At 61.4% G+C, this 27351-nt stretch overlaps 4 protein-coding genes across 8 annotated transcripts; 3 read left to right on the top strand and 1 right to left on the bottom strand.

Moving 5' to 3' along the window:
- Positions 1 to 3574: 3574 nt before the first annotated feature.
- On the top strand, positions 3575 to 9799 carry LRFN1 (leucine rich repeat and fibronectin type III domain containing 1). Its single transcript, XM_054052959.1, has 4 exons — positions 3575 to 3680; positions 5283 to 5330; positions 6734 to 8073; positions 9199 to 9799. Exons 3-4 carry the CDS (start codon positions 6746 to 6748, stop codon positions 9788 to 9790), a joined length of 1920 nt encoding a protein of 639 aa, XP_053908934.1. The 5' UTR covers positions 3575 to 3680; positions 5283 to 5330; positions 6734 to 6745; the 3' UTR covers positions 9791 to 9799.
- A 1618-nt stretch (positions 9800 to 11417) lies between these two features.
- Positions 11418 to 12303, top strand: SYCN (syncollin). The gene has a single exon (XM_054052861.1). The coding sequence runs from the start codon at positions 11467 to 11469 to the stop codon at positions 11863 to 11865; it is 399 nt and encodes a 132-aa protein (XP_053908836.1). The 5' UTR covers positions 11418 to 11466; the 3' UTR covers positions 11866 to 12303.
- A 251-nt stretch (positions 12304 to 12554) lies between these two features.
- On the bottom strand, positions 12555 to 25524 carry PAK4 (p21 (RAC1) activated kinase 4). 5 transcript variants are annotated; one of them, XM_054052858.1, is made up of 10 exons: positions 25430 to 25497; positions 24517 to 24580; positions 22924 to 23550; positions 17094 to 17317; positions 15448 to 16098; positions 14531 to 14965; positions 14306 to 14439; positions 13893 to 14226; positions 13138 to 13272; positions 12555 to 13052 (listed from the first exon to the last, which is right to left on the bottom strand). In XM_054052858.1, the coding sequence occupies exons 4-10, from the start codon at positions 17295 to 17297 to the stop codon at positions 12897 to 12899; spliced, it is 2049 nt and encodes a 682-aa protein (XP_053908833.1). In that variant the 5' UTR covers positions 17298 to 17317; positions 22924 to 23550; positions 24517 to 24580; positions 25430 to 25497; the 3' UTR covers positions 12555 to 12896. The 5 variants fall into 5 exon arrangements, with proteins under 5 accessions (XP_053908833.1, XP_053908830.1, XP_053908829.1 ...); XM_054052855.1 differs by lacking the exon at positions 22924 to 23550 and adding an exon at positions 19603 to 19735 and having other exon boundaries at positions 25430 to 25495; XM_054052859.1 differs by lacking the exon at positions 22924 to 23550 and having other exon boundaries at positions 12568 to 13052; positions 13893 to 14018; positions 14100 to 14226; positions 25430 to 25524.
- Positions 25525 to 25819: 295 nt separating this feature from the next.
- Positions 25820 to 27177, top strand: MRPS12 (mitochondrial ribosomal protein S12). Its single transcript, XM_054052852.1, has 3 exons — positions 25820 to 25901; positions 26005 to 26071; positions 26543 to 27177. The coding sequence occupies exons 2-3, from the start codon at positions 26023 to 26025 to the stop codon at positions 26950 to 26952; spliced, it is 459 nt and encodes a 152-aa protein (XP_053908827.1). The 5' UTR covers positions 25820 to 25901; positions 26005 to 26022; the 3' UTR covers positions 26953 to 27177.
- The last annotated feature ends 174 nt before the right edge of the window (positions 27178 to 27351 follow it).

Raw genomic sequence — 27351 nt, 5'->3', positions numbered from 1 at the left:
CTTCCCCCCCCCCCCCCAAAAATGGAGCCAAAGCGGGTAGGGATGGGGGGCGGCGGCACTCAGGAGGATGCGATGGTGTCGGATGGCCCCCCCCGGGCTTGCGATCCGGTGGGAGATCCCTGTGGAGAGAGGGGAGGGGGTCAGGGAATGGGACACAACCCCCCCAGATCCATCCTGGGGTGCAGGGATGGGAATCCCAACATTGGACCACCCTCAGGGCTTGGTACCAGTACTGGGAAGTGTGGGGGAGGGGGGAGGCAGGGAACAGGATACCAAGAGACGAGTGGGGGCCCCCAGTTCCATCCCGGGGTGAAGGGATGGGAACCCCAACCTTGGATCCCCTCTCAGGGCTGGTACCAGAACTCGGGGGGGGGGCATGGAATGGGACTTCCAGAAGGCAAACGGGCCCCCCCAGCCCCATCCTGGGGTGCAGGGGAAGGAACCCCAACACGGGACCCCCCTCTCTCAGAGGCCCTCGGTACCGTGGGGGTATTCTGAGTCCCCGATAGGGCCGGAGAGGGGGGCGCACCGGGATCCCAGGCCCCCCTGGTCACGCTCCCAAACCCCACGGAAAGGCCCCCCAACCCTAGACACCCCCCTACCGGGGGCCTCCGGTACCGAGGATAGAGAAGGGCTCAGCGTGGGCCTGACCCCCCCCCGTTTGGAACGGGAGCCCCCACCACCACCCCTCCCTCCCTGTCCCGGGGTGCAGGGAAGGCACTCCCGGTACTGGGGGCAGGGGGACGAGGCCGGTAGCGGGCTAGGGCGGGGGCGAGGTCAGGAAGGGTCTGCCGCCCCCCGCAGTTGGCACGGGAGCCCTCCACGAACCACCGCCCCACTCCCCCCTTCCCAGTCCCGGGGTGCAGGGAAGGAACCCTCGGTACCGGGGGGAGGGGAACCCCCGGTACTCCCCCCGGTTGGAGCCCCCCAGGAACCAGCGGATCCCCGCCCTTCCATCCCGACGCGCAGGGAAACGCGGGATCCCGCCCTCCCAGGAACCCCCGGTACCGGAGAAGGCGGCGAGGCCGGGGGGTACCGAGGGGGCGGGGTTGGAGCCCGAGGAGGCGGGGTTGGAGCCCGGGGGTCGCGGCCAGGCCCGGTGTCCTCCCCCCACTCACCGCCGCCGCCGCCGCCGCCGCGCTCCCGTGCGCCGTCGCCACCGCGCAACGTCAGCACGTACAGTGCGTCACGACGACTTCCGGTGCGCGCGCGGCCGCGGCCAATGGGAGCGCGGCACGAGGGGTGAGGCCCCGCCCCCCCACGGCAACGCCCCGTCTCGCCATTGGTCAGCGCCGCCGCCAATGGGAGGGCCGGGTAGCGAGGCCACGCCCACTCCGCGACTCGTCAATCACTATACCACGCCCCCTCCAGTGAGCCGCGCCTCTCGCTTCACGTCAATCATTAGACCACGCCTCTTTAGCACATAGACCACGCCCCCTCCCATTCGGCCGTGTGTCTCGCTTCATGTCAATCATCAGGCCACGCCCCTCAGCGCAGGCCGTGCCCCTCCCGTAGACCACGCCCCCTCTTTAGGCCGCGCCCCCTCCCAGTGCCCCCACCCCGCTCTCCCAGTGCCCCCCCTGCTCTCCCAGTGTCTCCAGTGTGCTCCGCTGCTCCCAGTCCAGTCCCCAGTGCCTCCCAGTATCCCCCACTGTTCCCAGTCCCAGTCTCCCCATGTCCCCTAGAGCCTCCCAGTGCCCCCCCACTCTCCCAGTGCCTCCCAGTGTCCCCCAGTACCCCACCAGTGCCTCCCAGCTCTCCCAGTGTCCCCAGTGTGCCCCACTGTTCCCAGTCCAAGTCCCCCGGTACCCCCAGTGCCCCCCAGCCTCTGGTGCCCGGGCTCCCACGGGACAGGCAGGGGGACAGACGGACGGATTGTGTCCGTGGGTCAGTTTGTGGGTCCGTCCGTCTGTCCGTCCATGGGTCTGTCCGTGGGCCCATTGGACTGTGTGTCCATCTGTCCATGGTTCTGTGGCTCTGTCCATTTGTCCGTCCGTCTGTGGGTCTGTCTGTCTGTCTGTCTGGGGCTCTGCCTGTTTGTCCATCTGTCCGTGGCTCTGTCCGTGTGTCCGTCTGTCCGTGTCCCTGTCCGCCCATGGCTCTGTGTGTCTGTGTGCCCATCTGTCCGTGACTCTGTCTGTCCGTCTGTCCGTCTGTCTGTGACTCTGTCTGTGGCTCTGTCTGTGACTCTGTCCGTGTCCTTGTGTGTCTGTCTGTCCGCCTGTGGCCCTGTCCGTGTGTCCGTCTGTCCGTGACTCTGTCTGTGGCTCTGTCTGCCCGTGTGTCCGTCTATTTGTGGCTCTGTCTGTGTCCTCTGTCTGTATGTCCGTCTGTCCATGGTTCTGTGGCTCTGTCCGTGGGTCTGTCTGCCCATGGCTCTGTCTGTCCATGTGTCAGTCTGTCCACGGTTCTGTGGCTCTGTCCGTGTGTCCCTCCATCTGTCCGTGTGTCCGTCTGCCCGTGGCTCTGTCCGTCTGTCCTTCTGCACGTGGCTCTGTCCGTGTGTCTGTCTGTCTGTGGCTTTGTCCGTGTGTCCGTCTGTCCATGACTCTTGTCCCTCCATGTGTCCGTCTGTCCGTCCACCCATGGTTCTGTGGCTCTGTCCGTCTGCCCGTGGCTCTGTCCGTGTGTCCATCTGTCCGTGACTCGGTCCTTCCATCTGTCCGTCTGTCCGTCCGCCCACGGTTCTGTGGCTCTGTCCGTGTGTCCGTCTGCCCGTGGCTCTGTCCATGTGTCCCTCTATCCGTCCGTCCGTCCGTCCGTCTGTCCTCCCCCTCCGGCCCCGCCCCGCCCCTCCCCGGCTCTTCTGCGGCTCCGATCGGCGGCGTCAGGGCCGGTGGAACCCGGGGCTGAACCGGGGCCGCTCCCGCACCCCCCGGGACCCCCCGGGACCCCCCCGGGACCCCCCCCTCCCCTCCCCCCGGGCAGACGGTCCCCCCCCCCATCCCCGCCCCCCCCATCCTCACCCCACCCCCCCCCGCATCCCGGTCTCCATCCATCCCTGCATCCCGCCCCCCCCTTCATTCCGGTCCCTCCTCCTTCATCCCGGTTCCCCCCCCATCCCGGTTCCCCCCCCTTCATCCCGGTGCCCCCCCCTTCATCCCGGTCCCCCGTCCCCCCCCCATCCCGGTCTCCATCCATCCATCCCCTCCCCCCTCCGCATCCCGGTACTCACGCCCCCCCACACACCCCAATCCATCCCTGTATCCCGGTGCCCCCCCCTCCTCATTCCGGTACCCTCCCCCCAAATCCCGGTCTCCATCCCTGTATCCTGGTGCCCCTCATTCCGGTACCCCCGCCCCCCAAATCCCGGTCTCCATCCATCCCTGTATCCCAGTACCACCCCACCCCCCGCATCCCCGTCCCCCCTCCTGTATCCCGGTCCCCCCCCCAGATCCCGGTCTCCATCCATCCCTGTACCCCGGTCCCCCCTCCTGTATCCCGGTCTCCCCCCCGAATCCCGGTCTCCATCCATCCCTGTACCCCGGTCCCCCCTCCTGTATCCCGGTCTCCCCGCCCCCCCCATCCCAGCCCTCATCCCGGTCCCCCGTTTATCCCCCCCCCCCCGTTATCCCCCCCTCTCCCCTTTTCCCGGTGCACCCCCCGTATCCCGGTGCCCCCTCGATGCCCCCCTGGGCAGGAGCCACGATGGGAGCATCCGTGGGCTGAGCCCCCCCAAGGTACTGGGGAAAAGGGGGCTGGACTGGGCCAGACTGGGGTGGACTGGGCCAGACTGGGTTGTAGTGGGCCATACTGGGCTGTACTGGGCCATACTGGAATGTTCTGGGCTGTACTGGGCCAGACTGGGATTTACTGGGGTGTTCTGTCCTATACTGGGCCAGACTGGGTTGTACTGGGCCAGACTAGAGTGTCCTGTCCTGTTCTGGGCCATACTGGGGTGTTCTGGGCTGTACTGGGCCAAACTGGGCTGTACTGTGATGTTCTGTACTGGGCCAGACTGGGGTGTTCTGGGCTGTACTGGGCCAAACTGGGTTGTGCTGGGCCATATTGGGGTGTACTGGGGCATACTGGGGTGTTCTGGGCCATACTAGGTTGTACTGGGCCATACTGGGGTGTACTGGGCCGTACTGGGTTGTACTGGGCTGTTCTGTCCTGTACTGGGCCAGACTGGGGTGTACTGGGGCATACTGGAGTGTTCTGTCCTCTACCGGGTCATACTGGGCCGTACTGCGGTGTTCTGCACTGGGCCAGACTGGGGTGTTCTGGGCTGTACTGGGCCTTACTGGGCCTTACTGGGCTGTACTGGAGTGTTCTGTCCTGTACTGGGCCATACTGGGCTCTACTGGGGTGTTCTGGGCAGTACTGGGCCATACTGGGTTCTTCTGTCCTGTACTGGGCCATACTGGGCTGTGCACACCTTGTACTGGTCTACACTGGGCTGTACTGGGCTATAATGGGCCGTACTGGGCTGTGCAGTCCTGTGCTGGGCCATACTGGGCTTTGCTGGGTTGTGCACTCTTGTGCTGGTTTATTCTGGCCTGTACTGGTGCTTACTGGGCTGTGCAGTCCTATATTGAGCTGTACACTCCCATACTGGTCTGTACTGGGCCATACTGGGATATGCTGGGGTTTACTGGGTGGTGCTGGACCATGCTGGGATGCCTGGGCCATACTGGACTCCTCATGTGTACTGGGATGTGCTGGTCTGTACTGGGCCATATTGGGCTGTAATCTAGACTCTTCTACGTCACGTTGTACTGGGCTGTACTGGGTTATACTGGGCTCTACTGGCCCAGACTGGTTTGTGTGCGGCCATACTGGGGTAGATGGAGTCATATTGAGCTGTGGGCTGTTGTACTGGTCTGTGCTGGTGGGTACTGGTCTATGCTAGTAGGTACTGGTCTGGTTCTGGTGGTTACTGGTCTGTACTGGTGGGTACAGGTGTGCATTGGAGGGTGCTGGTCTGTATTGTGGGTGTTGGTCTGCACTGGTGGTTACTGGGTCCATACTGGTAGGTATGAGTCCATACTTGTCTGCACTGGTGGGGATGGGCCCATACTGGTCCATACTGGTGCATACTGGTCCATACTGGTGCCTGCTGCTCTGTACTGGTGGGGCTGGGCCCATACTGGTGGCTACTGGTCTGTACTGGTGGGGACGTGCCCATACTGGTCCATACTGGTTTTTACTAGTGGGGTTGGGCCCATACTGGTGGCTACTGGTCCAGACCGGTGGGGTTGGGCCTGTACTGGTCCATTCTGGTCTATACTGGTGGGGTTGGGCCCATACTGGTCTGTACTGGCTGTTCCCTGTCTCCACAGGCCCCGCAGCGACGCCTGGACGGGACCAACATGGAGCCCTGAGCTGAGGTACTGGGATAACACGGGGACCATACTGGGCTGTACTGGGCTATACTGGGCTGTACTGGGGTGTTCTGTCCTGTATGGATGGAGATGGGATGGGATGGAGATGGAGGTGGGATGGGATGAAGATGGGACCATACTGGGCTGTACTGGGGCATACTGGGGTCTATTGGGCCATACTGGGTTGAACTGGAGTGTTCTGGGCTGTATGGATGGAGATGGGATGGGATGGGATGGGATGGGATGAGATGGGATAGGATGGGATGGGATAGGATGGGATGGGATGGAGATGGGATGGGATGAGATGGGATGGGATGAGATGGGATGGGATGGGATGGAGATGGGATGAGATGGGATGGAGATGGGATGGGATGGGATGGGATGAGATGGGATGGGATGAGATGGGATGGAGATGGGATAGGATGGGATGGGATAGGATGGGATGGGATGGGATGGGATGGGATGGGATGGAGATGGGATGAGATGGGATGGGATGACATGGGATGGGATGAGATGGGATGGGATGAGATGGGATAGGATGGGATGGGATGGGATGGAGATGGGATGGGATGAGATGGGATGGGATGAGATGGGATGAGATGGGATGAGATGGGATGGGATGGGATGGGATGGGATGAGATGGGATGAGATGGGATGGGATGGGATGGGATGGAGATGGGATGGGATAGGATGGGATGGGATGGGATGAGATGGGATGGGATGGGATGGAGATGGGATGAGATGGGATGGAGATGGGATGGGATGAGATGGGATGGGATGAGATGGGATGAGATGGGATGGGATGAGATGGGATGGGATGAGATGGGATGGGATGGAGATGGGAGAGGATGGAGATGGGATGGAGGTGGAGATGGGATGGGATGGGATGAGATGGGATGGGATGGGACAGGATGAGATGGGATGGGATGAGATGGGATGGAGATGGGATGGGATGAGATGGGATGGGATGAGATGGGATGAGATGGGATGGAGATGGGATGGGATGAGATGGGATGGGATGAGATGGGATGAGATGGGATGGGATGAGATGGGATAGGATGGAGATGGGATAGGATGGGATGGGATGGAGATGGGATGGGATGAGATGGGATGGGATGAGATGGGATGGGATGGGATGGAGATGGGATGAGATGGGATGGAGATGGGATGGGATGGGATGAGATGGGATGGGATGAGATGGGATGAGATGGGATGGGGATGGGATGGGATGAGATGGGATGGGATGAGATGGGATGGGATGGAGATGGGAGAGGATGGAGATGGGATGGAGGTGGAGATGGGATGGGATGAGATGGGATGGGATGAGATGGGATGAGATGGGATGAGATGGGATGAGATGGGATGGGATGATCTGGAAGCCCCACTGTGAGGCCGCGGTGTCCCCGCAGGCGTGGCGGGCGATGGCGTGGCTGCTGGTGGCCGCGGCGCTGGCGCTGTGCGTGGCGCGGGGTTCGCGGTGCCCTCCGCGGTGCCTGTGCCCGGCAGCAGCGCCCAACCCCACGTTGCTTTGCGCCCGCACGGGGCTGTTGGCGGTGCCGCCCAGCCTGGACCGCGGCGCGGTGGAGCTTCGCTTGGCCGACAACTTCATCGGCGCTGTTGGCCGCGCCGACTTCGCCAACATGAGCAGTTTGGTCCACTTGACGCTCTCGCGCAACGGGTTGCGCCGGTTGGCGCCCGGCGCCTTCGCCGACCTGCGGGCGCTGCGGGCGCTTCACCTCGACGGCAACCGTCTGCCGGCGCTGAGCGGCGCGCAGCTGCGCGGCTTGGCCAGCCTGCGCCACCTCATCCTGGCCAACAACCAACTGGCGGCCATCGAACCGGCCGCCTTCGCCGCCTTCGCCGCCACCGTGGAAGACCTCGACCTCTCGCACAACAACCTGCCGGCGTTGCCGTGGGACGCCGTAGCCGCCATGGCCAGCTTGGCCACGCTCACCTTGGACCACAACCTACTGGAGCGCGTGCCGGCGGGTGCCGTGGCGCGTTTGCCACGCCTGGCGCGGTTGGATCTCACCGCTAACCGCTTACGGGCGTTACCGCCGGTGCCGGGCCCGCCGGGGCCCAGCTTGGCGGCGGGCGGGAACCCGCTGCATTGCAACTGTGAGCTCCTCTGGCTGCGGCGTTTGGCACAACCGGGACGGTTGGAGAGTTGTGCGTCGCCGCCGCCGCTCGCCGGACGCTTGCTTTGGGCCGTGCCGGAGGAAGAGCTGGCGTGCCGCGCTCCTGCCATCGCCGGAGCGGCCGCCGACCCCGCCGCCGTCTTAGAAGGCCAACCTTTACGGTTGGGTTGCGCTGCAGCCGGCGATCCGCCGCCGGCATTGCATTGGTTGGGGCCGGATGGGCGGTTGGTTCAAAATGGTTCTCGGCGTGCGGTGAAGCCGGACGGATCCTTAGAGCTGCGCGTGGCCACGTTGGGCGATCACGGCGCTTTCACTTGCGTTGCGTCCAACGCCGCCGGAGAGGCGGCCGCACGCGTCGAGGTGGCGGTTCTGCCATTGCCGGTACCGCACGGCGATGAGGACGCTGAGGACGCCGTGCCGGGGCCGTCGGATATGGCGAGCGGAGGGAATGAGACGCGGGCGGCAGCGAACGGAGGTGAACGGAGGGCGGTGGCGGCAGAGTTGGCCGGCGGTGAAGCCAGAATCCGGTGGGTGCCGCAACGCCACGGCCCCGGCATCCGCGGCTTCCAAGTGCGCTACAACAGCTCTCTCGACGACGGCCACGTCTACAGGTGGGGATTGGGGGGGACGGGGGGTCCGGGGGAGGGGGTTTAGGGGGATGTGGGGGACTCGGGGGGGTTAGGGGGATGTGGGGGGGCTCTAGGGGTTCTGGGGGGCTCAAGGGGGTCTGGGGGCTCAGAGTAGGGGGCTCTGGATGGTCCTGGGAGGCTCAGGAGGGTTTTGGGGGCTCATGGGGGGTTTAGGGGGGATGTGGGGGGATCTGGGGGGCTCAAGGGAGTCTGGGGGCTCAGAGTAGGGGCCTCTGGATGGTCCTGGGAGGCTCAGGAGGGTTCTGGGGGGCTCATGGGGGGTTTAGGGGGGATGTGGGGGGATCTGGATGGTCCGGGGGGGGGGGGGCAGGGAGGTCCTGGGGGGCTCGGTGGGGGTTTAGAGGGGATGTGGGGAGGCTCTGGGGGGCTCAATGGGGTCTGAGGGCTCAGAGTAGGGGCCTCTGGATGGTCCTGGGAGGCTCAGGGGGGTTCTGGGGGGCTCGGGGAGGGGTTAGGGGGGATGTAGGGGGGCTCAAGGGGGTCTCGGGCCATGGAGTGGGGGTTCTGGATGGTCCTGGGGGGCTCAGGGGGGTCCAGGGGGCTCGGGGGCTGTTGGGGAGGGATGTGGGGGGGGGTCTGTGGGGTCCTGGTGGGCTCAGCAGGAGGTTAGGGGGGATGTGGGGGGCTCTTTGGGGTCTTGGGGGGCTCAGGGGTCTTGGGGGCACTGGGAGGCTCTGGGGCGAGCTGGGGGTGCACTGGCTCAGGGGGGGCTCAGGGGATGGGGGGGCAAATGGAGGTCCTGAGGGCACTGGGGAGCCTGGGGGGGAGGTCCTGAGGGGCTCTGGGTTGTACTGGGAGGCACTGGGGTGAGCTGGGAGGGTCCTGGGGGCCTTTAGGGGAGCACAGGGGTCCTGGAGGCACTGGGGGGCACAGGGCAGCACTGGGTGGCAATGGCTGGTACTGGGAGGCACTGGGTGGTACTGGAGAGCGGTGGTGGGGTCTGGATAGTACTGCAGGGGTCTGGGTGGTACTGGGTGGCACTGGAGGGCACTGGAGGGGTCTGGGTGGCACTGGGTGGCGCTGGAGAGGTCTGGATGGCACTGGGCGCCCCCAGTTGCCCCCGTTGACCCCAGTGCCCCCCGTTAGGCTGTTGCCGCCGTCGAGCCGCAGTTTCGTCCTGCGCGACGTCGCGTCGGGGCGTCGCTACGAGGTTTGTGTGGCGGCGTTGGTGGCAGTCGGGCCTTCGGCGTCGCCGGTCGCCCGTGCCGTGGGTTGCGTCTCGTTTACGGCATCATCATCGTCACCGTCATCTTGCGGCAAAGCTTTGGCCACCCCCCATTTTTTAGGGGGCACCGTCATCATCGTCATCGGCGCCGCCATCGCTGCCTCCGTCCTCGTCTTCATCCTCATCCTCACCGCACGCTACAAAGCCGCCGGCGCCGCTCGCCGCTCGCCACCCGCCGTGGTCGATGTTTGCTCCCAAACCAACGGCGCTCGGCGAAGCCCCAACGCTGAAGCATCCACGGGCGCCTTCCCCCCCCCAACGGCACCTATAGGCGCCGTTGGGGGGGGGAAGGCGCCCATGGGTGCCGCGGCGTTGTTTCCGAGCCACAGTTATCCCCGGCGCGCCCGGACTCGCCGTCACGGCTCGTTACCGCGCCTCGACCTCCCCGAAGGGACCCCGGCGCTGCGCCCGTCCTTCGGTAGCACCCATTGGATGCTCGAGAGCACCGTCTGAGGGGGGGGAGGCAGCACCCAAGGGTGCTCCAGGGAATAAGGGGGGGACAGGGGGGGTAAAGGGGTTCTAACGGAGCCGACTTAGGGGGCAGAACGGAGTCTTTGGGGTGGATGGGCACCCGTGGGTGCTCCAAGGTGTCCAAATGAGGGTCCGAGAGCACCCATGGGTGCTCCGAGGTGTCTAAATGGAGCTTTGGGTGCTCCTGGGCACCCATGGGTGCTCCAAGGTGTCCAAACAGGTGTCTCCAAGAACATCCACGGGTGCTCCAAGGCGTCCAAGTGCATCCATGGGTGCTCCTGGGTGTCTAAATGGGTGTCCAAGAGCACCCATGGGTGCTCCGAGGTGTCCAAACGGAGCTTTGGGTGTTCCTGCCACCCCCAGGACACGCATGTGCACCCCAACACGCGTGAGCACCCATGGGGGGCCCCCCTGTGACATATCTGCTCCCTCCCCACCCCCTCCAGAGTGGCGTGTATGCCCCCAACACGCGTGTGCGCCCCCCAACACGTGTGTGCGCCCCAACACGCGTGTGTCCCCCAACACGCGTGTGCGCCCCCCCCCCCCCACTGACCTGTCTGCACAGATGACACGAGAACTGCAGCCCCCCCCTCCCTTTCTCCCGGGGGGGCCCCAGACCCCCCCCTTTTTGCCCTTACCCCCCCCGGGCTCCGATCTGGCTGCGCCAGCCGCCCCCCCCCCCCCCCCGGGTCCCCCCTCGCCCCCCGTTGTCCGTCCCCCCCCCCAACTCTTTAACACAAGTTTTTACATTAAAAACCTGTGCCCCCCCCACCCGGGGCGACAAAAGACTATTGGGGGGGGCCACCTCTTTTTTTTGGGCGGGGACACCTCTTGGGGGTGGTGGGGCACCTGTTTTTTGGGGGGGCGCTGGTTAAGGAGGGGGCAGCTTGGTCTTGGCCCCCCCCCGCCAGGGCCTCAGTTTCCCCAAGGACGGGCATGCGTGTGTTTTTCCATGGTGGGGGGGTAGGAGATATAGGACATCTGGGACCATTCCCAGAGGGAAGGGGGGGTGGGCAGGAATGGGGTGGGGGTCCAAGGGGGCATCAGGGTCCAAAACCCTGGGGGGGGGGGGGGGGGGGAGGGGCGCACCTGGGTCACTTCCCAATGGGGAAGGAGGAAATGGGGGTTCTGGGGGGGGAGGCAGGAATGTGGGGGTTCGGAGGGGGCACCTGGTTCTATCCCATAGGGAAGCACTGAGGGGGTTTGGGGGGCAGCTGGTTATATTCCCATAGGGAAGAAGTGGGGGGGGGGGGGGGTGTGGGGGGCACCTGGTCGTATTCCCATAGGGAAGAACTGCAGAGGGTTTGGGGGGACAGGAATGGGGTTTGGGGGGGGGCACCTGGTTGTATTCCCATAGGGAAGCACTGCGGAGGGCTTGGGGGGGGGGCAGGAATGGGGGTTTGGGGGGGGCAGGAATGGGGTTTGGGGGGGGGCACCTGGTTGTGTTCCCATAGGGAAGCACTGCGGAGGGCTTGGGGGGGGCAGGAATGGGGGTTTGTGGGGGGGCACCTGGTTGTATTCCCATAGGGAATTACTTGGGGGGGGCACCTGCTCCCTTCCCACCACAACCGCCGCCCCTTTTGCCCCCTCCTCGCCCCCCCCCCGGCGTCCTTGGCCGCGGCTTTATCTTCTCGGCGCACGGAGGGCGCTGCGTCGCGATGGTGGCGGCGCTGGCGGTGGCGCTGGTGGCGGTGGCGCTGGGGGGGGTTTCGGCGCAGTGCCCGACCCCCTCCGACCTCCGTATGGCCAACGGCACTCGCATCTGCGCCCAACTCTACGCCGATGACAGCGTCTACTACGACCAGTGCTGCGGCGGCGCCGTTTTGGTGGTGCCGCCGGGCACCGATGCACCGTACATGCCGTCCGGTTGGGCCGATCACATCTCCTCGCTGGTGGTGGGTACACGGTGTGACCTCACCGTCTGGTCGCGCTCCGGCAAAAGGGGTAGCAGCCGGCATTTCTCGGCCGGCGCCGTGCCACGGCTGCAGGAAGTGAGGAGGGGAATCCTCCACAACTGGAACGACGCCATCAACGGTTACTACTGTAAGTGTAGCTGAGGCGGCGGCGGAACGGGGGCCAATGCGGGGTAACGAGAGCCAAGACACGCCAACCAGAGCCCAGACACGCCAACGAGAGTCGAGACACGCCAACGAGAACCAACACAAGTCAACGCTGGCCAAGACATGGTCAAGGTGAGCCAAAACACATCAACGCTGGCCAAGACAAGTCAACGTGAGTCAGCACGAGTCAACGTGGGCCAAGACACACCAACGTGAGTTGCCACAAGTCAGCACAGGTCAAGACAAGCCAACGGGAGTCACCGCAAGCCAAGATGAGGCCAGAGTAGCCAAGGGAGGCAGTGTGGGTCAGGAGAAGGCAGCCTGGGCCAACACGAGTCATTGCAAGTCAATGTGGGCCAAGACGAGCCAACGCAGGTCAACCTTACCCAAGCCAAGTCAACATGAGCCAATGTGGGCCAAGATGAAGCCAACCCAAGTCCACGTGAGTGCACCAAGATCCCGGTGAATCCCTGAGGGCCGAGGCCGATGGATGTGGCCACCATATCTCACTGTGTCCGTGCCGCGCCCCCCGTCCCCGCCTGATGCCCCCAATAAAGCCGCAGCAGCTCCCACCTGGCGGGCGCTTTATTGGAGGCCGAACCGGGGTGGAGGGGCGGCAGTGGGGCCCCCCCTTTCCCCAAAGCGACCGCGTGGGCCACGGTTGTCACCAAAAGGACCCGCGTGGCCTCCGGTGCGAGGCGCCCCCAACCCGCGGCGTTACAAAACCCCATATAAATAGATCCGGTAAAAAAAACCCCAACAACGGGGGGGAAACCAACCCAAAAGGACCCAAAAACATGGCTCGGGGAGGGGGCCCCGATCAGTAGTGTGGCCGTGGGGCCAGAGCGGTGGGACCATGGTTTCCCCCAATGCTGGCGGGGAGGGAAAACCGGGATTGGGAAGGAAAAGCAATGGTGGGACCTCCCCAAATCCCAAATCCGGTGAAGGGAGACCGGCTCGGCGTGGAAGGAAATTCCAACAGCGCCGTCCCAGCTCCGGTGGGAAGCGTCGGCGCAGCCAGCTCTCCTTCACCGCAGGCGGTTTTGGCGCATGAGGGGGACGATGGAGGCGGGAGGGCCGGCTTTGGCGAGGAACGGGTGCTTGAGGAGCTCGGTGGCCGTCGCCCGCTGCACCGGATCCCGCACCAACATCCGGTCAAGGAAGCCCTTGAGTGAAGGCGAGACCTGCAGGGAGGGAAGCGCGGCGTCGGCGACAACGGGGAGGGTTTGCCCGCTCTGGAAGATTCCCCCGGTTCCCCCTTTGCCGTACCTTGTGGCCGTGTTTGAGCTTGGGGGGAAGGTTGTCCCGGATCATCTTCATGGCCTTGAGCGGCGGCTCGTTGAAGTACGGCGGTTCACCGTCCACCATCTCGATCACCATCACTCCCAGCGACCAGATATCCACCTGGATGGCACCGAAACACTGGTGTTAAGGCGGGGAGAGGGCAAAAATCCACGCCATGGCCACCAAATCTGCCCCTGTGACCACCAAATCCATCCTACAGCCACCAAACCCACTTCATGTTCCACCAAATCCACCTCCACGCCCACCAACTCCACCTCCATGTCCAACAAAGTCATCCTCATCCCTGTGTCATCCAACCCACTCCATGGCCACCAAACCGTGACCATCCCCACAGCCACTAAGTCCATCCCATGTTCCACCGATCCCATCTCTGTGTCCATCAAATCCACCTCCGTGTTCATCAAATCCATCCCCACATCCCTCAAATCCGCCCCACGTCCCTCAAATCCACCCCCACGTTCATCAAATCTGTCCCACGTCCCTCAAATCCGCCCCACGTCCCTCAAATCCGCCCCACGTCCCTCAAATCCACCCCACGTCCCTCAAATCCACCCCACGTCCCTCAAATCCACCCCACGTCCACCAAATCCATCTCCACGTCCACCAAATCCACCCCACGTCCCTCAAATTCTGCCTCCATCCCCTTCAAATCCAAACATACCCCCCCCCCAAATCCACCCCCAGACCCACAAATCCATCTTCCAAATGCCCATTCCCACCTCTGGGCCATAGGGCAGGCGGGAAATGAGCTCTGGTGCCATCCAGTACGGAGTCCCCACCAACGATTTCCGGCGCGGAACTTCCTTGTTGACTTGGGCGCAGAACCCAAAATCCGATAGTTTCACCTGCAAAAAGAGAACGATAAGGATTTCCGCTCGTGCCGCTGCAGCATTCCGGTTGCTGGAAGGCTCCGGAGTGGCGCTTACCCTGCCATCGTGCGTCAGAAGGATGGAATCGCTCTTGATGTCACGGTGGATGACGCCTTGGGCGTGGAGGACGGCCAAGGCCTTGAGTACGGCGAGGCAGACGGCGGCGATCTGCTCCTCGTTCATCCTATGCAGTGGGATGGAGAGGGTGGGAAACGGGAGCCGGCAAACGCCGGAACGTGGCAACGAGGAGGGATTCTCCGTACCTGGTGTGGGTGACGATGTCGGTCAAAGCGCCGCCCTCCAGGAACTCCATCACTACCCAGAGCTCGTCGCCCACCAAGTAGCTGTTGTACATCTCCACCACGTTCTCGTGCTGGTAATCCCGCATGATCACCACCTATGGAGCACGGAAGCGGATTGAGCACCGGTACGGAGGGCCGGAACCCAAATCCGGGTGCTGGATGAGCCGAGGGAGCTGCTCACCCCACCTCATTGAAGAGCAGCTCGCGCCGCTGCTGCTTCCGCAGATCCATCTTTTTGACAGCCACCAGCTTCCCGGTGCTCTTGACGGTGGCGATGCAGACGATCCCGGTGGATCCTTCGCCGATCTTGATGAAGTTATCCAAGTAGGAGCGGGGATCGCCGGGATCCACCACCATCTGCAAAGCTGCCCGGAATTGCTCGTGGGAGACGCGCTGCGGCTCGCGTTGCGGCGAGCGCGGCTGCTGCGGGCCCGGCGCGGCGCTGGGATTTGGCGGGCGGGCGAGGTGTGGGTCCGAGGCGTGCGGGGTGATCCTGGGATGCGATGGCTCCGGGTTCTTGGAGCGAGGGGGGCCGGGAGGGTGGGCTCGGGAGGAACCAGCACCGCCGCTCACCGGGCCGTTGGATGCCGGCTCTTGCGGTCGTTCTGCTCGGGGCTCGGCCTGCAGGGAGATGGGAAGAGAGTGACGTCAGGCACTGGGAATGCTGGGAGCGCGAGGCTGGAACCGGGATTTTGCCGCTGTTCTCAAAACACCAAACCCGCAGCTTCCAAGCCAGCGAGCGGCAGAGGCGGTAGCAGAGCCGGTAGCAGAGCCGGGTGCTGCCGAAGGAAAGGTTTGCACTTGGAGAAGCTCGGAAAGAGCGAGAAAAGGGGGAAAGGAGAAGACGGAGAAGCTGGAGCTGCTTCGGAGAGAAGGATGGAGCCAGAGCTGCCAGCACAGCACCCGGGCGGAAAGCACAGAGCTGCCGCAGCATCTTCAGGATGTGTTTTAGCCGGAGCACAGGAGGCCGTTAGCCGGAAGCGGAGCAGAGAGGCGGCTTTTCTAGGAGAGGCAGAGCCAGGAAAAGCTCCTCCGGGAAAGGAGCGCTTGCTGCCAAGCGGATCCGGTTGGAGCAAAGCGGAAGCAGGGGGGAAAACCTTTACCTGGGACCCCGCGGTTCTGCCAGGATCGGTCTCGGCCCGCGGGTAGGTATTAAAGGGCCTTCCCGTCTGCTGAGCCGTCTTCATCACCCCTTCGGAGACGGGAATGTTGGGAGTCCGGATATTGGGCCCGGAGAGCGGGCGTTTGTCCCGGGGCGATTGTGGGCTGGTCTCGCTGGCGTAGGTGGATTTAGGCCGCTTGTCGGAAGGCTCGGCACGCTCCCGCCGCACCACGCGGTCGGCCGGCTCGCTGTAGTCCCTGTCGGCGGGGAATTCCCGCCAACCGTCCCGCTCGGAAGGGGGTTTGGGATATTCGGGAGGTGGCGGGCGGCTGCTGGCGAGGGGAGCGGGTTTGGAACTGGGCTCCTGGTGCTGAGTGCGGTGCTCCTGCCTCTCTCGAGGTCTCTCCTTGCCCTGTTCGTTCCCGGCTCCGTGGCGGCTCTTCTCCTTGTTCCTGCCGGCATCGTCGGGCGGGCGCGCCGCGGCCGGGCCTTCGGCAAGGCCGTTCTCCGGGTAGAGGTGGTCGCGGCGGAGCGGGAACGGAGGGCTGTCCCTGCGCAGAGAATTGGAACGGGACACGGACATGGTCTCAAACTCGTCCAGGAGCCAAGCGAGGGAGCCGTCCCGGGCGGCTTTGCTGCCCCGCACGATGGTCTTGGAGCAGGACACGGAACGGGAAGCGGACGGGAACACGGCGGAAAAAGAAAACAGGGAAAAACACACACACACAAAAAAAAATAAAGGGAAAACATAAAAAAAAAGGAATGAAAATGAAATGCCTGGTGGGGACGGAGGGGAGGGAGGCTCCGGGCCTGCCTGGTGCTGGTCCCGGTGAGGCCGTGGGAGAGAGGAGGGGGTTTTGCCTCATCCCGGCAGCTCCAGGGACCACCGGGACTTCTGGAAGGGAATGGATTCCTGCTCCATTGCTCCAAGGCAGGAAAACAGGATGAGTGGATCCCAGCAGGGAAGCTGTCAGGGAGGGACGGGCCCTGCATCCCAGCTCTCCGGGAGGGATCGGCACCCTCCGGAATTGAGCCTCGGATCGCAGGCACAGCGGGAGTGATGCCATTGCCGAAGGCTATCGCCTTCCTCCGGAGAGGAGGACGCTTTTTGCTGTGGGAAGCAAAGTGCCGCTCAGCTTCCTCGTCTGTTTCTATCCCATCCTCCTCCTCATTCCCTCAACTGCAGGGCCCGGAGCTCCGGAATAAAGCCCAGCGGCCTCGGATGTGGTACCAGCATTAATTTGGGTCAGCGGAAGCGTCCAACTGGCTCAGCTTGAGCCGTGTCTGGCATTCTGCATCATTCAGCTGAGCGAGCGAAGCCGTTGGAACGCCAGCGTCACAGCCGGGGAATTCAACTACGGAAGTGGTGGGATGGGACGTGGGACCAAGGGAACGTGATGACGGAAGGGTGGCTTGGGAAAACACACGGAGAGGGGATGGGAAGGAACACACACTGCTTCCCTAGTGTTTTCCTGTAGGTTTCCAGCTGCTTGGAGAGGTTTTTGCCGGATTACAGCCCAAGCCGGTGCCTTACCTGCTCGGCAGCACCCAAAGAAGAGGGCCTGCAATCCAAAGGATCCCCAAACCTGGCTTTTCCAGCCCCAAAACCAGGGAGGCTGTCCCGGCACGGCGTCCAGAGCTGCCTACCTTCTGCGATCCAGGCTGGATGGCGGTGATGCAACCGGGATCCACCAATGGTTTGGGACGCTTTGCCGATTCCTCGATGATTCCCTGCCATTGTCGGGGCAACCCTGTGAATTTCTGCTCCTGTTGGTCGTATCCAGTGTGGACGCGGTGCTCGAAGTTGGAAGGAGCCGAGATCTCGATCCGCTTTTTCTTCTTGCTGAACATGGCGAGGCCGGCTAGAAAACCTGGAAGGGAAAACCAAGGGTCAAAACAAGGCCTGGAAAGTGTGGGAAGCGCAGCAAGAGACATAATCCAGCTCCTTCTTTAGGATCCGGCCTCACTGGCCAGCAAAACCATTCCTTGCCAGACAGGGAATGCCGTGAGTGCCGGCCACGCCGCACTGCACAAGGCTGCTCCGCACCCGGGCGGGATTTGCCATAGGATTTTGGTGGCACCGCAATCACTCTTGCAGTTTGGCAACTGCTGCTCCAAATCTCGCTCCGAGGGCTCAAATTCCCACTCTGAGGGCTCCAAGGATTCCACTGTTCCTCCAGGGCCTCCAACTGTTGTGCCAAGGGCTCCCAGGGCTCCAAGGAGGAGCTACTGAGGAGGCTCCAAGTGATCCAATCCTCACTCTGAGAGCTCCGACCACCACTCCAAGGGCTCCAACCTTTGCTTTGAGGGTTCCAACTGCCACTCTGGAGGCGCCAAGTGATCCAATTCTCACTCCAAGGGCTCCAAGTGCTGCTGCACAGGCTCCAAGCCCCACTCCGAGGGCAACACACTCCATGAATCCCGGCACAACACCAGCTTGGATCCCTCACGCCTGTCATCACACCATTCCCAAACCCAACTGGGGTTGCACTCTGCTTCCTCCCACTGCAGCCCTCATGATTTCACCCATTCCAGGGAATCTCTGCTCTCCGTGATAGTTCCGATCATGTTGCAGAGCCACAAAGCCGGCAGAACTTCCCTCTGGGATAACCCCACTGTGCTTCCCTCTCTCTCCAGACACAGGAATCTCTTGGGAGCTCCTCAATTCCAAGTTTTGTTCTCTCGTGGCGCATCGGAGGCCATTCCCAAGCGCATCCCAGTCTCTCAGGGCGGAAGCCTGGCCCCAGGGTGGATCCCAGACCGATTTTCCCAGTGTAAACACCAGCAACCAGGGACAATGGACGTTTGTTTACACCATCGGAACACCAAGGCCTTCATGGCTCGGAAAGAGACAATCGATCCCACCCGGAGCGCTGGCAAAACTCTCCCAAACCAACAATTCCAGGTTGTTTTCCTTTGAATTGTTTCCCTGTTTCGGAGCTGAGGGTGGAAATCAGGGTTGTCTCCTCTCTTCCCGACCTGAGAGCAGGAGAGGGAGGAAAGGAATTCTTGGGATATCTGATGGGATGAAGGGAGTCCTCATCCCATACACCACGGCGCAGCTGACATTCCGATCGAAACAAGAGCCTGGAGCTCCCGGAGCTTCAGAATGACCCGAAATGACGATTTCTGTCCCCATTAAAAGCGGCTCCAGCCCCACCCACGCGGATGCAGCCGGAGCAGAGAGCGTGGCGAGCATCCCCGTGCCCAAAGACCTGGAAAGACCGGTACTACTGGATATTCACAGCTTGGCACTCCGGCTGCGGATGGCAATGCCGGCAGCGGAGCTGCCAAACCCAGATGAACCCTGGAATTACTGACTCCTTCGGGACACAGCAGGTGATGGAGATGTGCCTGGATTCAACCCCTCGCTCCATCTAGATCCAGATCCGATCCCTCACCCTGTCTGGATCCATATCCCATCCTTTGTCTCGATCTGGATCCCGTTCCTTGCCCCGTCCCACTCTGGATCCAATCCCTCATCCCGTCTGGATCTGACACTTTGCCCCGTACAGCCAACTTGGAATGCGATTTAATCCAATCAAGCTGAGAGGCTGGATCCTCAGGGATCACAGTGCCATTCCTGGGATGGGGATGATCCCGGGACACTCAGACAACGCCGAAATCCCACGGTGGGCGCTGGGAGCACAACAGAGCCAGTGCTGCCACGAGGCGGATCCAGTTTTTCCCACTTTCACTGCTTCCAGCTGCTGATTGTGGCTGTTTCCGTCCATTTTAGTCTCCGGAACCCACTTCTGACACCCGGTGTGAAACTCAACAGCTCCAAACAATTCCGTTCTTCATGCAGGAAATCTCAACTCTGATGCTCCGGCAGCCCAGCACAGCCAAGGCGTCAGCGAAGCTGCTCCCTGCTCTCCAACATTCCTAATCTTTGACATTCTCAATCTCTTAAGAACGTTTTTCTCCACCCGGATGCCTCCACCTCCATCCCAAGAAACCGGGATGAGGAACAGCGGGAATCCAGATCACTCGTGATCCCCATTTCACCTGCTCATCCCAGGATTTTCCATTTTTTTGTGGCACAGCCGAGCTCTGGTTGAATCCCGAACCGTTCTGTGCTCCAGCAAACACAATAATTAGGGATAAACAGAGGTGCTGGCAGCTTTCCGGCATTCCCAAGGCAGGGAAACTTTACCTTGCAGGCTATAAAACCAGCCCGGAGTGGGTGCTGTTCCGGCTCATCCTTGCACTGGAGCAGCAGGAATCCCACTGGCTTCCGCAGCTTCCGACTGCCAGCGTTTTGGGGAGGAAGAGGCGTTCCTTGCCATCTGGAAGGGAAAAACCAAGGCCGATCCCTGCTTTCACTGCACCGGTTGCTCTGGAACGCCACATTCCTTCGCCCGGGATTCTTTGCAGACAGAAATCCCATTTTCCGGGTATCCAGGCGTCAGGAGGGAAGTGTTTGTTTTAAAGTGGGATGCTTAAAACTGGCTCATTTGGGGTTTTCCAAGGAAAACACACCTGGAGGATCGGCACTGGCAACCGGAGCGTCCAGACGCCGCTCGTTAAGCCTTGGCTTATCCCCAAAACCGTCCCTTTGGGGCTGGGAAGGGGAAATCGGAGATGGAAGGGGTTAAGAATGCGTTTGCATTCCCCCCCATTCCCGATCCAGGCATGCATTCCGCCCAGGTCAGATTCCCTTTATCTCTGCTCGTTAATTCGTCAGCCATTAACGAATGAGTCCAGCCCAGAGTAAACAAACCCGAGTACAACATTCCCACAGCCCCTTTCACGTGGAAAATAAAAGGAAAAAGGTGGAAAAAGATGGGAAAGAAGCAGGAAAGGGATTCTTTCTCTCCCAGAAAACTGAATCCAGAGAAACTGGAGCATTCGCTGGCACGATCAGTGGATCCTGTGGGATCCAAGAGCGGCGCCCGTTTGTCTGTATCCCTAAGGATAAATCCCCGGCGCAGCCAGGTTCGCAAACCAACTCCCGGTCCAGCCAGAGCGGCTCCCGGAGCACCGGCACCGCGCCAGCCACACGGAGCAGCTCCACACGGAGCTGCTTCCCCATCCAGCAAAGGGAAAGGTCAGATTCTGAGACACGGAAGTTGTTGGAATTGCACAGGGTTCCAGGGAATAAAAGGGGAATTGGAAATCAATGGAGCTTGAGGGGCTTGGCTCCGGCTCCAAGGGCAGAGGAGCCGTCAGGACCTTGGAAGCAAGGAGAAAGCCAGGATATCCCGTTCGGATTGTCCAAACCTCAGCCCACACGGATGTCAGGTTCCACCTTCCTCCTCCTTTCACACTTCCCCCTTTTCTTTCCCATCCAAACGGGATTCCCTGCCCTCCTCTTGGCCAAAATTCCCTCCTGGAATGCCGGCCTCACCTCGCAGTCCTGCTTCCGCCAACCAGACGGGGACTGTCGGCTGCTCTGTGCACTTCCGCCAGCCACCTGGCTCAGCCAAGGAATAATCCCGCTCTGAGAGCTCCCCCGCGGTGTTCCCCGCTCCAGTGGGAGCTCAAATCCAGCCAGACATGGCGTTCCTCATCTTCCCCATCTCCTTCCCGCGATCCCGAGGAGGAAGAGGGAGGAATCAGGGCACCAGACACACAGCAGCTCCGGGAAAACCACATACGGGGCAGGAAAGGGATCCCAGCTCTCATCCAACGCTCTCCAAATGCCTCCCCCGGCACCGGGAGTGACAGGGACGCCAGGAGCCGCATTCCCGGACTCCAACCTGCTTCCCGGATCCCAGGGGTGGCTCCCAGGCCTGCATGGAGCTGATGATCTTGGCACACAGCTCACCTCAGCGGCATTTTCCTCCCCTTCCTGGCTTCCCGTCCTTCCCAAACCGGTTGCACAGGCCAAGGCTCCGGCTGCTGGGGTCCTACCGGGAACGCCGGACTTTCCTCTCCTTCACCCTCTGGACACAGGAGACTGAAGCTCAAGGGTTAACCTCAGCGTATCCCAAAGCTGATCACCAAGCGAAAGCCATCCTGCTCACTTCCCGCTCCAGTATATCTGCTTCCCACCACCTCCGTGCATCCCATGCAGCAACAAACACCGGCTCTGCCGGTTAACAGCTGGAATTCCCATATTCCAGGACCTGGAATGTCATTGAATCGAGTCTGATGATCCATCACAAAGGAGGAAGAGCTGGGAGAGGAGCCAGTAGCACAACCGCCAGAGGCTCCGAGGGGTTCAAGCAGAAGCAGGATGAGATCCAGGACCAAGCAGGCAGCAGCTTCAGAAGCAAAGCAGCCACCGGAGCAGCTGTGGATCAGGAAAACATGGAAAAAACAGGAGAGCTGGCGAGGCCTGTGGGAAGAACCAACGCCCCCAGCCTCGACACTTCCTAGCCAGGCTGCGCTCCCAATGTCCCTGCATCCTCCTGGCTTCCATCCGGCAGTCCGAGAGCCCCCAGGAGCATATCTGTGCTCCAGGACGTGGGTCGGGAGCGTTCCCAGCCAGCAGCACCGTCTTCCGTGGGAATGGTGTGTTTTCTGATCCCCCAGAGCCCGTCTGGGAGCTGTGATCCAGCCCCTCTCCATAAGGATGAGCCGAGCAGCTCCACGAACCAGAGCTCCAATGAAGGGTGTGGATTGCAGATTCCACATCTTTCTCCTTTCCTTAAATGAATCCAGCACTAATTGCCCATAGGCAATTAATTCCATGGTATTCCCTGAGCGGTGTCCAAAAGCCCTATTCCGGCACAGAAAAGCACAGCTCATTTTTCCGCGGATTTATTCTCTTCTGGAACATTTACAGATCAAAACACCCTCTGCCCACTACAGGGCTGTTGGTCGGGCTCAGACTCTTCCCTAGAATCCCATCGGGAGGATGTGGGATCCGGGGAATGACAACAGAAACAGGGAATGAATCTCTCCTGCCATAGCATCAGGTTTTATCCGCTCCAGTTCCACACGTTCCAAGCTCACAGCGCCAGAAGAGGAAGAGCAGTGGGAGCCGCTTGCAGAGCAGGTAGCGTGATCCCAGCATTCCCAGGATGGAGCATCCCGACTCAAGCAGGACAGAGAATCTCAACCGAAGCAGGAGAATCCCAGCATTCCCAGGATGGAGGATCCCAACCCAAGCAAGGAGATCCTGTCATTCCCAGGATGGAGGATCCCAACCCAAGCAGGGGCATCCCGGCATTCTCAGAACAGAGCATCCCAACCCAAACCGGGTTTTCCCAACCCCTTCCAGTTTCCCAAGCCTTAATCCCAGTCTCTTCCTGCCATGGGAGCACATCCCGAGATGGCCTCAGAGCCAAGAATCTCCCAGCTCAGCCCTCCCGGGTGCCGGAGCAGCCCACGCTTCCACACCAGAACTCCAAATTATCTATAGAAAACACGGATGCAGTGGCTATTCCAGAGTCTTTCCCCACCGCTGTTCTGGATGCTCCCGCTATTCCCATTTATCCAGTAATAAACTTCTCCGGCTGTTTTCCCACAGCCTTTTCCTTCTTTTAAATCCCTGAGCGCTGCGTGGATATCCAAGAAGATTCTGTACCTGCTGATCACCCGCCACACCCCCGGCGGTCGAGCTGGAAAAGCTGGGATTCACATTCCCAGCGCACGGAAGATCCTGAAGGAGAAGTGGCAGAGTTGGGTGTCCTCTTCCAGCTGCGGAGAAGGCGGAAGCGCCGGGATCTGGTGCGGGCGGGTTGGACTGGCTCAGCAGGCTCTGCACGAGCTGGGAGGGAGTGGCAATGCTCCAAGAGCAGGAGAGGTGTCCGAGCCGCTCCGTGGGCCAAATGCCGAGATTCTGCCACAACTGCCGGATGATGGATTTGTGCTTATCTAAACCCGGTATCCACCGGCAGATACAGAACGGGTGAGGAAGCGTGGAATTCCAAGCATGCGAAGCACTGAGGAGCCCCTGCGCTTCCAGAGGCACCAAACACAGGATCAAAGGGATCCGTTGCTTTAATCCTGTTCTCCCAAAGCAAACATTCCACTCTGCTGGACGCGGCAGCACAGAAAAACGGAACATCAAAGCTCGGCCACGGCGTTTAGCACCGCAATTCCAGCGGGAGCAGCCCTGGATGCTTTCCCTTCGGTTGTGTCTCCTCCAGTCTGGAAACCAGAGATCCCAGCGCCATCCCACAGCAATCCGGGGCCATCCTGGGTTTAGTGCCTATCCAGAAATTCAGATTCTGGTCCTACAAGGCAGCCAGGAGTAGCTCCAGGTTGGATATCCCTCATAAATCCATCTATATCCTTCATAAATCCATGGATACCCCCCACAAATCCTCTTTGCGGTGATTCAGGAACCCACTGCGCACAGTGGTATCCAAATTTTTCCCTTAAGTATTCAAAACTCTCTAAATTACACGGAAAAATCAACCAGAAACGCATCCCAAAACTCCTCTTCTTGCGTTCTCCATCTTCCCAGACAGCCACGGTATGTCCGGCACCAGAAGTGCATAGGAAAGGAAGCGCAAAGAGCTGGAATGCATCCAGCCAAGCACATGTGTGGATACAGGGAATGGAATTCCACAAATCCATCATTTCACGGCCTAAAATCTCTGCCGATGCCCGTTCCGTCCTAATTCCCAAATCACCCAGGCACTGGCACGGCACTTCTGATGATGGGAACTAAGGAGGGAAGCTCAAGGACTACGATTTCTATCCTCATCCTCCTCCCAATATGGAAAACAGGCACAAACTCCCATTTTCCAGGGATTTAGAAGCAGCCCGGAGCAATGCTGGCTCCGGCACTTCTAAACACTGGGCCCAACACCACAGGAAAAAACAATCCCAGGGATTCAAGCCTCACCCAAGCTGAGAGAGGACCGTAAAACCACAGAGCAGAGACAACGGACAGTGGGAAAAACAATTCCGAGGTGGTTTTCCGTGCTTCCCACAAGCTGATCCCATACAATCCACCCTCTGCAACCCAAAGAACTGAGAGCGGCTCCAACAGCTCAAACTAAACCTGATGGCAACCGCGTTTCTCCCTGTTCTCCTTCCTTCAGCGCTTAGGAAATGCTTCTGGCTTCTCCAACACCAGACGGCAAAGCAGGAGAAGGATCGCAGGCAGGAAGGTGATTCCCAACGAGCTCCGTGAGCTCCTGACTCCCCCCAAACTCCCGTTTCCTACCTGCAAGGAGGGAAAAACTCTTCTCCGCCTCAGCTGCGCATGCCGTGATCCTCGCCAACGGACACTGTGGGACAGGAAGGCAATGCTATGAGAACCAGCCTGGCACAGGATTCGGGATGCAAGCAAAGCCCAATCCCAGTCCTTCCCGCATGGAATTCCAGGCCTTGCCCCCCCCAGTCCTCTCCCCACTTTCTCTGGGATCCCTAGTTCCTCATTTTCCAACCCTCAAATCCCCTTTTTCCCCCCCCAAATCCCTCACATCTCGCCCCCCCATGGGCCCCTCTTTCCCTCAGCCCCCCTCAAACCCCCACTCCTGCCCTCCCCAACGCCCCCCTTTCACTCCAGCCCCCAATTCTCCCCCTTTTCCCAAAAAATTTCTTACATCTCTCCCCCTTTTCTCTTAAGGCCTCCCCCAAATTCCCCTCCCCTCAGCCCCCTGTCCTTCCCCACAGCCTCCCCTTCCCTCCAGTCCCCCAAATCCCTCCGTCTCCCTCCAATTCCCTCACATCTCGCCCCCCATGGGCCCCTCTTCTCCCCAGGGCCCCCTAAACCCCATTCCCTCACTCTCTCTCCAACGCTCTCCCTTCCCTCCAGCCCCCCCAAATCCCCTCCTTTCCCCCCAAATCCCTCACATCTCACCCCCCATGGGCCCCTCTTTCCCCCAGGCCCCCTCAAACCCCATTCCCTCACACCCCCAGCTCCCCCTTCTCCTTCTCCAACGCCCCCCCTTCCCTCCAGTCCCCTAAATCCTCCCCTTTCCGCCCAATTCCCTCACACCTCGCCCCCCACAGTCACCTCTTCCCCTCAGGCCCCCCCCAAACGCCCACTCCCTCTTACCCTCAAACACCTCTCTCCCCCCAGACACCCCCTCCCCTCTCTCCTGCCCTTTAGCCCCTCTTTCCCCGCCTCTCACCTCTCACGTCGAGGCTCGGGCGCCGCTGTTCCCGCCCCCCCTCTCCCCTTCCCCTCACTCCTCCGCCGCCATGTTACGAGCGAGCCCCATCCGGGTACTCGCCCTGCCCCCGCGTTGCCCCGGCAACAGGCACGGCCCTCCGGGAGCACGTGAGGATGAGGCGGGGCTTAAAAGAGAAAACCAATCACAACGCGAAGAGTGAGTGAGTGGCATCTCCCTCTATCCAATCAGATGGGAGGGGCGGGCTGGCAGGGAGGGGGCGGGGTTAAGGGGAGTGTAGCCAGTCAGAGTGCGAAACGCAATGATTGTCACTCCCTGTCGCCAAATCAGCTGGGAGAGCGGGCTGGTGGGGAGGGGGAGGGGCTAAGAGAGGGCGAAGCCAATCAAAACTCCTAAAGCCAATGATAGGCACCCGCGACGCCCAATCAGCGTGTGGCGGGGGTGGAAGGTGTCAAGATGGCGGCACCCTGAGGTGAGGGGGCGGATGGCCGCATCCCCCGAGCGGCTCCCGGCGGGCAGGGACACGGCTGCCGCCCCTCCCCGGCCGCGCTGACCGGCCCTTTCTCCTCCCCCAGGCCCCGCCGGTGCCGAGGATGCAGCTGCGAGCGGTGATGGGCGCCGCGGCCTGGCTACGGCGCGCGGGTATGTGGGGCCGTCCGGGCCCATGTTCGCCCCTCTTCCCTCCTTCATCGCCCCCTTTACCCCTCCCTTCACCCCTCGTTCCCCCCATTCCCCTTCCCTTCACCCCTTCTCTTCTCCGCTCTCGTTCCCCGCTTTGCCCTTCATTAATCCCCATTCCGCTTCTCTCACCCGTCATTCCCTCCGTTCCTCTTCCCTCACTCGTTTTCCCGCCTTCTCCTCTTGTTTTTCATTCCCCACTTTCACCCCCATTTCCTCCCGATTCTTCCCCCTTTTTGCCCCCATTAATCTTTGTTCCTCTTCTCTCGCTTCTCATTCCCCTTCCTGTCCCCGATTTCTCTCCATTCCCATTCCCATCCTCTCCGTGCCCCCCATTTCTCCTCATTCCCTCTCCCTTTGCCCCCCACATTGCTGCCCCACTCCCGCTTTCTCCCTCCATTCTCCCTCTGCTCACGGCTCTCTCTTCCCTCGCAGCCGCCACTCCGCTCCAGCTCTCGGCGTGCTCCAGCTTGACTCCGTTTCCCCCGTTCCCTCCTCAGTCCGCTGGGATGGCCACTCTCAACCAGATGCACCGACAAGGCCGCCCCAAACCTCCTCCTCCTAAACTGGGGGCGACTTTCGGCCGCCCCCAAATCAAAGGAGTGGTGATTAAGAACCTGATCCGCAAACCCAAAAAACCCAACTCCGCCAACCGCAAATGTGCCCGCGTCCGGCTCAGCACTGGCAAGGAGGTGGTTTGCTTCATCCCCGGCGAAGGCCACAACCTCCAAGAGCACCACGTTGTCCTGGTCCAGGGCGGCCGCACCCAGGACCTGCCTGGTGTCAAACTCACCGTCGTGCGTGGCAAGTACGACTGCGCCCACGTCCAGAAGAAGAAGAAATGAGGGCTGGGGCCCAGGAAAACTGGGAGTTTGCTTCAGTTGGGGAGCAGCTCTCGTTCGGACGGGGGCAGATTCGCTTCTGGAATGGGATTTTCCCAGCACAGGAGGCAGTTCTCCCTCGGGAATAGGATTCTCCCGGCATGGGAACGCTGTGGCGGAGCAGGGTTGGAGGAGAGGGGGGATAGTGCCTTGGGAACATTAAATGTTGCTGGACAAGAAAGTGTGTGGAATGGTATCGGGGGCCTGGGGGCACTGGGTGGGCACTTGGGGGCACTGGGAGGAGCACTGTGAGATGCTGGGGATACTGGGAGGGGACCTAGTGGGGGTTGCTGACAGTGAGAGGAGACCTGGGGGACACTGGGAGGGCACTAAGAGTGGAACTGGGGACCCTGGGAGGGCACC

Source organism: Cuculus canorus, chromosome 37 (assembly GCF_017976375.1).
Source record: "Cuculus canorus isolate bCucCan1 chromosome 37, bCucCan1.pri, whole genome shotgun sequence".
Lineage (NCBI taxonomy): Eukaryota > Metazoa > Chordata > Aves > Cuculiformes > Cuculidae > Cuculus > Cuculus canorus.
This window is presented reverse-complemented; position numbering and strand designations above follow the sequence as displayed.